Below are 13,238 nucleotides of genomic sequence, written 5' to 3'. Positions count from 1 at the left end.
TAATCCTGTCATGTAGATGGTTCTCCCCATCATGTTCAAAACCATTGATGACTGCTGTGCCAAATCCATAGCTGTTTGCCATCTCTTGCCTGAGCCTGATCCCATTCTGGCTGCATGGCAATGCTCTACAACCACTGCAAGCACAGGACTGTGGCCCTGAGCCACAGCTTTTAAACCTAAAGGGAGCTTTAGCACTGATTTCCCTGGGTTTTGGAGGCTCTGTGTTAGTGCATGGATGGCTCCGTTCAAGGAAGCAGGAGCAGCTTTAGTCAATAGCCTTCTCAGAGCTCATGGGAATGCCCTGAGTTTTCTCTGCTGATAAAGTAAGATGAAATATCCTAGGGAGACAGATGAGTCTCAGCTGTGTGCTCTTGCTGCAGCCAGTAGTTGCACTGATGCCATGGATGCACACATGGGTACAGGTACAAGATTATCTGGGAGAGGGAAGGTTGTGGGACTGAGACACAGGAGGGTCACAGATTTTTTAGGCCAAATCCAAAGACTTTTAAATCACTGCAAAGCCCCTTGTTAGCCTGAGAGAGCGCAGAGATACTTGTTCTAGAAGCTGAGTAACTAACTGGGTTTCAGGGCACAGAAATGGGAAGGCAAATGACTCAGGCTGCAGTCTGCAGAAAGTAGCAGACGGGTATTTTCCGAGGCAACTTCTGAAAGGAAGGTTAAATTTCTCCAAGATAAGGAGAGCTCCAGTGAGCTGGAATGCATGGCGACCCCCCCTCCCCAGCTCATCCTATGATAACAGCTGTTGTGTTGGAAACCTAATGCTGATGAAAGAGTTAAAGGCTGGTTGATGGGCAATATCGGTGACACACCTCTGAATTGAGCATACTCCTGGAGTGAGACTGCGGACTGGTGTTACTCAATGAATAGAGGCCACTCCAAGGGAGTTTTTCCTTGAATAGAATGGGGTCAGGGAGCCGCTTTGGGGAACAATGGTTGCCACCGGCTAGCTGAATTTCTTACAATCACACACCATACCCCCTGATCAAATAGCTCCTTTGTTAGTCTGATATAAAAACATGTCATACAATGATGATCTGGAAGAATGACAAGAGCTGGCCTTTCAAAGAGATCAGAAGGGCTTGTTTTGCACAAAAAGAGCCCCCATCAGAGTCAAGACAGAAAAAAAATGGAGAATAAAAGAGGGTGAATGGAAACAAACAGCAATAACAACAACAACAGAAAAGAGGGCAAGTTGGAAACTTGGGTCTGGCTTGTTTCACAGCATCCCATGGCTGCAGCAGTGCAGCATGGTCGAGTTGAATATCTTTTGGTACGGACATGGATGTTAGAGTGTGCTGCTATTGGGTTCCCATTGTCATTCTGCACTGGGACAGAAGAAATTGCTGGATGGGAAAAGGTCACTTGGCCCAACGAATCATCTCCCCCCACCCCCGAAAACATCTCAACGCTATCTTTCTGCTTTCTCGCTGTAGTTCGCTGCCTTTCTAATACGATGTTCATCTGCTGCCTTTATGCTCCTGTACAAAGTTCAGATTCCTCAGAAGGCTATTCTTGTCCATCTGTTTGTATGAGTGGGAAAATGTCTTTATTCTCCTTCGTTCCCTTGTTAACTTTCACATTTTTTGTTTCTTGGAGTGTGTGCCCTGTTTTCAACCTTCTTCCCAGGATTTTCAGAGACATAATTGAGAGTCTGCATGGATAGAAAGAGTTTTTTCCCCAAAGAATGTTTTTTAAGAAGTGCAGGGAAGTGGATCCCTCTTGGCTACTTCCAGGGGAACTGCATTCCTACAGTATCTATCGCAGGAGTCCCAAGAGATGGCATTTACGCACAATCATGACATTTATTTGCAAGCTAGAAAAGTTCAGCAGTCCTGGAAGTGGGCAACTAGAGCTGCCAGGCAGTTTCAGCATCTACTATTTAAGTGTTTGGAAAAGCTTATATTCAGATTTTAATCTTGTATTGTATAAAATAAGGAGTTAGAACAGTCAGAAGAAATCATAGCATGTAAGAGACTGAGCTCTCAGGAAACTGCTCCTGAAAATACACCCACAACAATGACAATACACTGAAGCTTTGCCCCATGTTTAAGTTATTTTAAAATTTTTTTCCTCAGTGTTGATTTTCTAAAAAAAAAACAAAAGCAAACGGAAGATAATAAGTGCTACAGCTTCCACGACCGTTATGTTTGTACGATTAAGGACGCTAATCACGAGGTACCTTGCAGTAGAGATAACTCACTCTAGCTGCTTTCATTTAGGCTCTAAGACAAGTATCTATTACCATCTGGGAATTCCTCACTGTACAATATTTTATTTTCCCTTTTCTGCAGTTTTGTATAGAATCTGTTACACTGCATGTTACTCAGCATATATTCATTTATAGGAAATAATACTTGGTAAACTGTCTTTGCATAATACACTGTTTATTAAATACAGGGTATATTTATAAACACACACATATTACTGACATGTATAAACCAAATGAAATTGTTACTGACTTGAATAGCTGAGCTTTTCAATTCCTTTAGCTAAAAGTCTGTATTGCACAAAATTGGGGTCATAATTAATCACCTCTTCTCCTGAAACAGCTCTGAGAAGCTGTGCAGCTGGCTGAAAATTAATTAGGCCACATTCTGGGTGCTGCTAAAATCAAGATACTTAGGAGATACTGGTTACAAATCTCGGGTAGTTTAAGCTGCAAGGCAATTACCTGATACTGCCAGCGTATTTGAGGTGGTAGAGGGAAAAAAGCCCACGCTGCGTTGTGCTGTTTGGGAAATAATTTGGAATTGTAGTATTAAAGCTCACACCACAGCAAAGTAGTGCAAAAGGCAGGTGAGTTGCAGCACGTGTAGTGTTAACAGTCAGAAGCTGGACAATGAAAAGAGTATTTAGGCACCTAAATAAAATGATGTTTCCAGTGGAGTTGAGCACCCAGCAGTTCTGCTTGACTTTCCCAGATTCTCGGCGGGCAGTGACAGACAGGCAACCGACTCTGAGTTTGTCAGTCTGGAAGGCAGGTTTTAGTGCCACGGCTTGTATTTAGGATTGTTCCAGCTGCCATTGGAAGCTGCAGGTAGCACAGAAAGTGACAATTCAGTTCTTAAATGGGATGTACCCACCCTGGGACCGGGCAATGACCTGAACTGAATGCCTTGTAAGTGTTCCGCAGGTTTCTGCAGTGCTGTTTTTGATTTAGCTATCATTAAAACATATCAAGACCTCACTGTTTTCTGGTCAACTGGGGCTGCATGAGAAGAAGCTCTTGGCATGCCAGTATCTGCTGGTTGGACTTTGCAAGTGCAGTTTGACTGGGAGAGTGTTATGTTTTTTAGGGCACACCACCAGGGATCATGTCTACTGGGCAGTGGTGATAACTTGCAACTTCATGACACTTTTTTTCTTATTTAAACTGTTTTGCAATGGTGGTGTTTGGCTTTCATTGGACATTTCTGTTTTGTGGTTAGTCTTCGTTGCTGGGTTTTCTTTATTTTGGAAGTTCTGGATGGGCTAGGTGGATAACTTCTGTGTTTTCTTTGGGTGACACCTTGTTTTGATATAAAGCAGCATAATTCTGTTCAATGCAGTGAAACTGTTGTTTACAGCAACCTGAGTTGTTGATGTATGGCCCTGAGATCCTGGAAAACTCAGGGAAAGAAAAAAATATGTTGAGGGAACACTAACTGCGTAATTAACTATTGTGAAGATCGGAAGGCATAAAATTCCTATTGCACACACATCTTAATTCTATCCCTTTGTCAACAGGTGCTACAATCAAAATTTAAGTGACACTTCTGCCTTCTTTGGGCTGCTGGCTCTGCTGTGCTGAATCTCGCCTGTTCAAATTTCCAGTGAACCTTCTTGCATTCTCCTCTGGTCCTTACCAGGCCTGCAGTTATAACCTCGGTATTGGGAGCAAGCCTGGAAAATTTCAGAATGAAAACTGAAACCTTCCAAAAGGTAAGAGCAAATAAAAAACAGAGGATATTAATATAGCAACAGCTGGACTTCAGCTTTAATAATGTATATTTTTTAGACCACGTAGCAATTCAGGTCAGATACAGGTATTTCTGCGAACTTCTGTTAAATCAGGCCTCTTGCCAATAACACAAAGAGAGGCTGGTACACTATATTAAAATACTAATTTTGACCCTTTATTTTGACAAGTCTACTAAAGATACTTCAAATGGATATGTGAGAATTGATCAAAGATTCTGCAGGTTGTTGGCACTGCTCACTGGGCATTTCAAACCAAAGAACCTGACTCCCATGAAAAAGATACTGTGTTTTTACAAGCAATAAAAAACCTACTGGTCACTTGATTGCTATGGGGATGGATATAACTAAACTGGGTTTTCTTAAGGCAGAGAGCACGATCTAAGAGAAACAAAAAAAGACATGGGAGAGGGAGGGAAAGAGCGAGTGTGAGAGAGCTGAATTGATTTCAGTCTGTTCAGGTCTAGCTGGAAAACACAATGCAGCGAAACGGTCCCTTAGTCGGCAAGCTTCTTTTCCTAGGTTTTTCCCATGGTTTAAAGTAGAGAGGGAGGGATGGTATTAGAAAAAGTGTGTGTGTGAGAGAGAGAGAAGGCTGTAGGAAAGGCAGAGAGATGAGAGACATCATTTGGAAGGGTGCAAAATAGTCCATTCCTTCTGGGGAGTGAAAAACTTTGATGTCCATGTCTCTGGTTTTAAAGTGGCAGTGTCAGGTTCAGGCTGAAAGGCCCTGGTATTCAAATCCTTGTTTGTGCTTGCGCTCAGGACTTTGCCTGTGCACACACCTGCACATCCAAACACCTGCTAGGGCATCCACGCAGCAAATGGGCCTCACACTTCAGGGCGCACAACAGAAAATAAGCAAGTAGATGACTTCACTGATGCCTCAGCACAGAGGTTCAGGCTGAAAAAAAAAAAGCACATTTGTATGTTTGTGTGTCTAGAAAGAGACATAAGCAACAGGAACACAGTGCTGTGGGCTTTACTCCTTTTAAAAAGCTTTTCTTCCTGGCATTAGTAATGCAGTTATAAGGCTCGGAGTGTGTTGCAAGGCTCACAGCATCTAAACACATGAAGAAGCACAGTGACAGATAAGGAGAATAATCTACAAGAAGCGTTGTGATTTGTCAGTCATCACATAATAGCAAATTCAGTTTCAGAGTCACAACTAATGTCTGTAAGTCAGAAGCCCTTTCTCCTCTGCGGGGTCACAGGCATCTTGCACAGCCTGGCTGTTTTGTCCTTTGAGATGCATTTCAATATAATGCTACTAATAATTCAGACATGCTACCAAAGACAAGTCCACTGCAAGCCTGAAGGAAAAGCGAAAGAATAGGACCAAATTTATCACTCGTGACACTCAAGTGAATTCTGGTAAGAGTTGATCCAGAGTGCCAGGGTTTTTTCTCCTTTCCTTTCTCCCAAGAGCAGAAGGCTTTGCACTCATGGTAGAGCTGAGAGGGCTTATGCTCTGCTGGGTAGCAAGCTAGTCTCATGGGAATCTGCACCCAAAAATTGCACCAGGCACTAAGAGCCTGCAAAAGCAGAAAAGGTATTTGAGAATTATGCAGAGTTTCAGGTCAAGCCAACAATAGATGTAAATGTTACTGTGGTGGTCTTAGACTGTGAGGTCTTGGTTTCTAACAAGAATAGAAGCATATGGACTTGGGGTGGCTTGTGGGTCCTGATGGGAGACAGACAATGGATCAATATATGTTCAATTGACAGACCTCCTTTACTGGAGGGGGAGATTTTGACTTGAATCTCTGGAATGTCAGTATTTTCCTTCCCAATACTCATTTTCAGTTTAAATAGACAGAGTGAAAGGCCTATTTTCATGGCATGTGGGCCAGAAAAGGGAGGTTTTAATGACTCTTTATTCTTGGATTTATAATCTGACACGCTGTACGCACATGTTTTTGTCACAAAACTGTGTGAGGTGCCCACCATCCATCCATGCATTGTCCAGCAGATGTTAAAGTCATCAAGTGTGTTTGCTTCCAGTTCCAAAAGAAAACATTCTCTATTTTGAGATGTAGGGTTGGTTTTTTTTAAACTGATCTAAACAAACAAACAAAAATAGTCTTGGAGAGGTAGGCCTTACATGATCATAAGAAACCTGTGTAAATGAGGATCTAAGGCCTGTTCCCTGACCCATAAACTGGGTTAGTAATCAGTTGTTCCTGGTTCCTGCAGTTTGTTGTTGTCATCACAAAACCTGAGGTTAGGCTGCGAACTATTTAAATTCACGTGCATTAGCAATATGGGATAACTAAACATACACTCACTCAGTGACACAGCATTAGTTGCTCCTTATAATAATACCTGAGAGCCTGCAGTCACAGCAGATGTCACATCATGTGAGGTACTGAAAGCACAGAGGTGTCCCCAAGGGGTTTACAGCCGAAGACCCCAAACCTACAGATGAATCTGCTAGGTGGGACCTTGTACTCATGATGCTCCATTGCAGGACTAGGACCTACAGTGTATGGACAGTGGGATACCTCCCTCTCTCTATTTTTTTATATTCATGTGTGCTTCATTATTAAGAGGATGGAAGGTAAAAGCATAAGCTGAACTGAATAGAAATAAAGGCCGTTTCTAGCACCAACTGGATTCCTGTTGCTGCACTACAAATCTCTTAACTTCAGATCGATGAATTCTGTGTTTCAGTGATGAGATAAAACAGAATTAGCCAGAGAGAGATAAAAAATGGCAGCCTCCTGACTAAGAAATCCTACTGTGTGTGAAAGGATGTGAAAGGATGCGAAATGTTTCCTCTGGCTGCAGGGGAAGAGAGTAGGAAGCCTAGAACTCTAGTAATTCTGCAAATCTGTAATTGTTGTAGGCAATTATGCTCCGCCTTGGTTGCTTGGTCAAGGCAGACCCAAAACTGCTTGTAGGATTACGTTTGCTCACTTTCCTTGAGCAAATTATTACCTTGTAAGTGATGAGACAGTGCAGCATCCTTCAAGAGCAAGGGATGCCCTCCTGTACCCACAGGCACATGATGAGTCAGGACACTGTCAGACTTTCTCATGGCAGGCTAGGAACTGTGTGAAGTAGCTGTGTAGGTGCAAGGCAGATGCAGGATAAAACAGTAACATAGTCACTGCTACACCAAGGCTACTCTTACATTGCTTTATAAACACTCAAAAAATTTTTGGAACAACCTGTGGAATTAATGAAAACTGAGCTGAAAATCTCTAGAAACAACTTTGTAAGTCTTGATCTTACTGTCAAAGAAGCCAGTGGGTATTTGAATGTTTAGTTCCTCCAGCTCTAACTATGAAAGGAAAAAGCCCCTAAAATATCTTCATAGGTAGCCCCTATAAAAGAACAAGATTCAAAAGCATTCCTTCAGGAGATCAAGGACGGTCCAGCCTTTGAAGCCTGGAGGATTGGGAAATTTAAAGATCTTTGTGGCAATCATATTGTGCCATTAGAAATCTACCATTTGGAATTGTAAAGCGTTTAAAAGGAATGATTCCAAATTCCACGGCTGTCTGGTAAGTGACAACTTGATGTGGCCTGGGGGGGGAGGAAGAAGGTCATTGTTGGGAAAACAGTTAAAATGAACATTTTCTGAACAGATGCTTTAGATAATACTTTGATAAATGAGGTTAAAACCAAATAAAATATTCTGGGTGACTTCCAGAAAATAACAGATTAGTAAAACAAACAAACAAAACTTAAAATGCAAAGGCAAGAAATAGGTATATGGCTGGTACTTAGCAAATAATAGAGGATTGTTCAAAATAACATGAACAATAAACAGAGTCTGAACCAGCAAGATGAGACAATTCTGCTGGCTATGGGAGGCGATACATTTTTTTTATTGCACTGCAGTTTTGCCAAGGCAGAGAGCTTCTGGAAGGCTCGGCTGTTCATTTTGATACATTAAAATATTTGAGAATCCCTTTTTATTGCCTTTTTTTCCAAACCATTCAAGCAGCTCAGCTGCTGATCAAAATACAAAAGCATTGCATGTGCCTAGCAAGTGGATAATGAAAGCGATCCCCTCAGTTTAGTATCTTTGTCAGCCGAGTGTAGTGAGAAAAGTAAACAAACAGCATCACTGATGACAAATTGATTTATGGAATTGTTTGTTTTCATAATTTTCAGCATAATTATGACTAAAGGTCCCGATCCTCTGGCTGCTAAGAACCTTGTGGGGATGGCTGCTGGCTGGGTGCCCCTAGTACTCATTAAAAGCTCCTTGTAGATGTGGTTTGGAAGCACACAGAATAGGGTCTGTTTGGATTATTTTTAAGGGAAGTTTTTTCCTCACCCTTTAACAGAACCCATACCAAATAGCTTCTAATCCTGATTTCCTCTGGCAGACATTTTATAGGTAAAACCAAAACGATATGTATAATTTGGGATAAAAAGGAGAAAATTTACTCCCAAATTCAGCATAACCTTTTAATTTTATCCTCTTTAATCCTTTGATAATTTTTGTGCTTCTCCTGCAAAAAAGCAATTTTGCTAATCACCTTTGTGCCAATCCCTACATTCCTGACAATAGCGTGAACAGCTTCCATCAGAGTCTTTGATGTGGGAAAGACACACACACACACATATAATCTGAAAACAATTCAGCTCCTTGGTTCTCAATGGTGAGCATTCTGCTTTAATAGAGTGCAAGTTCCGTGGAGGTTTCTAATCCTTTCTGCCAAACAGAAGAGACACAGTCAGGTAGCACACCTTATTCAGAAGTTAAAATAACATGTTACTTGCTCTCAGAGAAAATCAAAACAACTCAAGATCAAAACCAGATTCCGCCAACCCTAACGGGATAGACTTTCTACTCAGATAACTCTTGATCTAAGTGTGTAACAAGTAACCTGCTTTAATCCCTCAAAGCGATGGTGTTACAGATAAGTACTGTAGTAGCAGAGGAGGTGTCTTAAGTTTCAGAAATACACAAAAGCATCGGTTGGAAGGAAAAACAAAACAAAGAGTGGTCCAAATGATTGTGTCTTTAGCTGCAAAGGTATATTTGAGGCCACTGCAAATAATAAAAACCCCTGAAGACAGAAAAAAAAATAATGACAGGCAGGTATTGAAATGTGTTCCTTCCAAGCTGAATTTCATTGACTTACACTGTTAAAGCACAAGCTTTACAGGTATAACCCCCCAAATTTTTAGCTTACATACCTTGCAAGCCATAATGCTGGAATGGGCTGCTACTTCAGCTCAGAACCCTACTCCCATTTCCTACACAGGTTCAGAGTGGTCATGAGCCATGAAAGGATTGGGATCTTTGACTGTAATATTTAGGAAGGATACATTATTGACTTTATAATGCCCTGAGCACCTGCACTGAGTATGAACAATGTAACAGAAACAATCATGCTACACATACAGTTTTAGTAATGTAACACATATATCTTCCTTGGGTCTTGCTCCTGCGGACACCTACATATGCTTTGGCACTGCTGGGAAGACTAGTGCCATTGGGTTCTTAGCCTGTGAGGCACAGCTTTGGCAGCTCCACAGCAGTCACAGTAGCTGAAACCGTGCCTGAAAACAAGTGTATGCAGTTGCACGCCCATTTTTCTCAAAAACCCCCACAGAAAATAATGGATGATACCTATGTTTTGGGCAAAGAAAAATTACTGTCACTATGTTGTAGGGCCATTATCCATACTAGAAAACAATGTTACATTTAAGAGCAACACATCATAACTTTTTCTTCATATTACTCAGTGTCCTCTGTCTGGAGCATACTTGATGCTTTCCACAATGACTGCATGCAAACACATGCTTCATCTTAGCCAAGTATTTAATAGTTGTTTATACTTTGGGTCACAAATTGGAGAGCAATAAGGCCCGCTCCACTTCTACAGATGCACTTGTCCATACCTTGCTCCTGGTATCCCAGAGGGTCACGCTGCACATATTACTTTGCACCCAGGCTCCTCCTGGACTGCACCAAGTAGTGTCCTTGGTAAAATGGTATGGCTACAGACCGGAGACTACTGTACACTGGAATACGGGTCTCACACAGTGCAGGGAGACATGCACTTTGCAGAAGTTGCCTCTGTAGAGTAACAGAGCCTAAGACCAGAAGGGACCCCTTTGACTGTCTTAGTCTGATATCCCGAGTTAGGACTAGCCAGGTCAATTCCTGGTTTCAGTTTTAGTCGTTGTGGTCTAGCCAGACTCTCTAAAGGAAAAAAACCCAACTGGTATTGTTTTTTAAAAAACTCAGTTAATGATGAATCTTCCATAAATCTTGATAAGCTGTTTCAACAGTTAATTTTCTTCACTACAAAAGCATGCTTTATTTATGAATTTGTTTCCCATTGCCTTCTGTCAAGACACCTTATCTCTTTGTCTGCTAAATAGAAGATCCTGGTATTACCAGATTTTTCTTCCTGTTTCAGTGCTCATAAGGTATGATCACCTCGCACCTTAACCTTCTCTTTAGAAACCTAAATAGACTGAGCACTTTGGGTCTCACTATAAAACATGTTTGACAGACCTGTAATCATTCTTACTACTCTTCTTTGAAACCCCTCTAGTTTTTCAACATCCTTCTTGAAATGTTGGCTGGACAAATTATTTCCAAAGCAGTCACAACAGAGTCAAAACCAGAGGTAAAAGAACCTCCCAGCTCTTGTTTGTTTCCCAGGACAGCACTAGCCCTTTGGTCACAGCACTGCAGAAGGAGCTCACATTCAGCTGATTATTCATCTTAATGAAGTCTTTACGGAATTGCAGCTTTGCAGGATAGAGTTACATCCTTTCAGTGTGACCTACATTCTTTGTTCCTAGATGTGAGACTTTACATTTGGCTTGATTGAAATACATACAATTTGATTATGCCTATACTTAACACAGGGCTACGCAGCTATAAGCATCCTTTGCCTCTTGCACCGTGTTTTGTGCCTTCTACAAAGTTTTGATAATAGTAATTTCAGATTTTTTTCATGTTGCTAGTAAAAATATTAAATAGTGTAGGGTCCATAAGCTGTCTCTACGGGATCCTACTAGAAAAAGACCAACTTGATAATAAATCTGTCTTTACAGTAACAGTTTTGAGACAGAAAAGTCACTCAGCTTTTAATAAATGTTAATGTTTCAAACATTTAGCTTCAGTCTACTACAAAAGAGCTAAGTTTAATGTCATTAACAAGTTGATAATAAAACTGCATTCACACCAAGTTTCCATAATCTCATGTTAAGCAAAATTTGTTACATTACCTCCTTTTCAACTGGCTACTTAAGTCCTGTACCAGATGTGCTGCTATTTCACTTGAGCCCAAACTTAGGTTGAGAAATTTTTAATTACTTGGGCCACCTGATTCACTCATTATAAATACTGATACAACATTTGCTGCCTTCTGGAACTTCCCTGACTTCCAAGGTGTATTGAAACTTGGTGTAAATGGACCAGACAGCTGCTCAGCCAGCAGTTTTGAACCTCTCAGATATGAGGCTTCCAGAGTTGGTGACTTACTTGTAATGAGTATTTTGAGTGGTTGAGATTACACAGCCAAGATGACCTTCTGGAACAGGATGCAAGTACTGTCTAAAGGCCTGTATGTTATGGTAACCTCATTATATGTTGAAATTTATTTTCCTGCTTCACTGTGCAAAAGAAGATGTAGGCTGTGGTGGGTAAGTGATACCTGTTCAAAGCATTCTAGGCAGATGAGGAACTTCTTAAAATTTATCTATTTTTTAATTTTGAAGGAGAAATTTCCCCAAGCGTTTCAGGCTTCTGTAGAGTGTAAAGTACTATAGGCAAGAATAACACAACACTAGACTCATATTTTCCTGCTCTACTGTCTGTGGAGGGCTACTTTGCCATTTTGGACCAGAATCTTTCTGCATTGCCAGTGCTCCAGGCTCCTGTGGATGGCAACAATGACTCAGTTATTATGTGCGGTTCTTTCATGGCGTGTGCTTGTATGTATGTACACACGTATGAAGTGCAGCCACTTCTTAGCCCCTGCTCTGTGGAGCCCTAGAAGGGGGAACGGACTGCATCAAAGGGTCCCTGTGAAAAAGCCAGCCTTAAATCCACTGCAGTAGGGTCTGCTCTTACATAGGGAAGACCCTTTCTTTTACACGGCCCAGGAATCTGGGAGTGTTGAAAACTGCTGTGCAACACCAGATGACCCCTGCTGTCACTTCGTGGGTGACAGGCACTCCTGACCCTGCTCAAGGATAATTCATGAGCATTAATCACCTTGCTGTTCGCCTTCCTTCGCAGGAGTGCAGTGGCTAGCTGGGGTTGCTCCAGGTGGTGGAGCAGACGCTCTGGTTACCTGGGATCAACGGCCCCACCATTCATTATTCATGTTATTAATGAATACGTGGATCAGGTGACATTACTAATGCCAGTTCTGAAGAAGGGCCCGTGCGCCCGGCCGCGGGGGGGTGGGGCAGTTGCGCAAGGGGAGTCCCAGCGGCTCCCGCTAATGAATTAATTCACTAACGAGGGTGGGCTTGGCGGCTCCGTGCCCCATCCCGCCCCGGTAGCCGCCTCCTCCCCCGGAGGGGGGGGGGAGTGACAGGCAGCGGCTCCTGCCCCATGTGACTGGGGAGCGGCTGCCCCCGTCCATGGCTTGGCCTCCCCCGGGCAGCAGCAGCTCCGGCTCCCGGGGAGGAGGGGCAGGAGCTGCTGCTCCATGGGGAGGAAGGGCAGCCCCCGATCCCCCCAGGCGGAGGGGGGATCCCGGGCCGCCTCCCCCCCCTCCCCCCTTTGGGCCTTACCCGAGGAGCTGCTGCTCCTCATCTGCTCCTACCTGGACGCGCAGGCCTTGGGCCGCCTGGGCCAGGTCTGCCGCCGCCTGCGCTTCCTCAGTAGCCGCGATCTCCTCTGGAGGCGCATAGCCCGTGGCTGCCTCAACTCCGGCTTCACCCAGCTCGGCACCGACCTGTAAGCGCGGCCTTCCCGGCGGAAGGGCGGTGGGGAGGCGGCCGCGGCGGCTGGGAAAGGCCGGGGATACTGCGGCCTAGCTGGTTGCTAAGGGGCGTTCTGCGCTGCCGGCGTAGTTGCTAAGGGGGGCTCCCCACTGCCGTGAGGGGGCGGAGGGAAAGGGGAACTATTCTCGAAGCGCGGCTGCGCCGTCTTTAGCGAGCGCCAAGCGGAGTGGCGAGGGCAGAGGAAGGGCCGTAGCGCCGGGCCCGCGGTGGGGCCGCCCCTGGGCGGGGAGGGCCCGCGTGTGGCGGCCCGCGGGCGGTGGGGCCTGGCTCCAGCGCTGCCCGGGAGGGACGGGGGTCTGTGGGGCGGTGCCGCAGTT

At 43.7% G+C, this 13,238-nt stretch overlaps 1 protein-coding gene and 1 long non-coding RNA gene across 4 annotated transcripts in view; one reads left to right on the top strand and one right to left on the bottom strand.

Annotated features, from left to right (window-relative positions):
* Positions 1–2,388: 2,388 nt before the first annotated feature.
* On the bottom strand, positions 2,389–12,879 carry LOC129736758 (uncharacterized). The gene is made up of 2 exons (XR_008733783.1): positions 12,741–12,879; positions 2,389–4,882 (listed from the first exon to the last, which is right to left on the bottom strand). It is a non-coding gene; the product is annotated as an uncharacterized LOC129736758 (long non-coding RNA).
* Positions 12,366–13,238, top strand: part of FBXW4 (F-box and WD repeat domain containing 4) — a 62,310-nt gene continuing 61,437 nt past the window's right edge. For 2 of the 3 annotated variants that reach the window (XM_055719822.1, XM_055719821.1), the window contains exon 1: positions 12,366–12,874. In XM_055719822.1, the coding sequence (XP_055575797.1) occupies positions 12,624–12,874 (251 nt within the window). In that variant the 5' untranslated portion in view covers positions 12,366–12,623. The remainder of the gene's footprint in view (positions 12,875–13,238) is intronic. The other variant, XM_055719820.1, reaches the window with a different exon arrangement.

This window comes from Falco cherrug, chromosome 9 (genome assembly GCF_023634085.1).
Source record: "Falco cherrug isolate bFalChe1 chromosome 9, bFalChe1.pri, whole genome shotgun sequence".
Taxonomy (NCBI): domain Eukaryota; kingdom Metazoa; phylum Chordata; class Aves; order Falconiformes; family Falconidae; genus Falco; species Falco cherrug.
The sequence above is the reverse complement of the archived record's forward strand: the minus strand, read 5'-3'. Positions and strand labels throughout refer to the sequence as shown.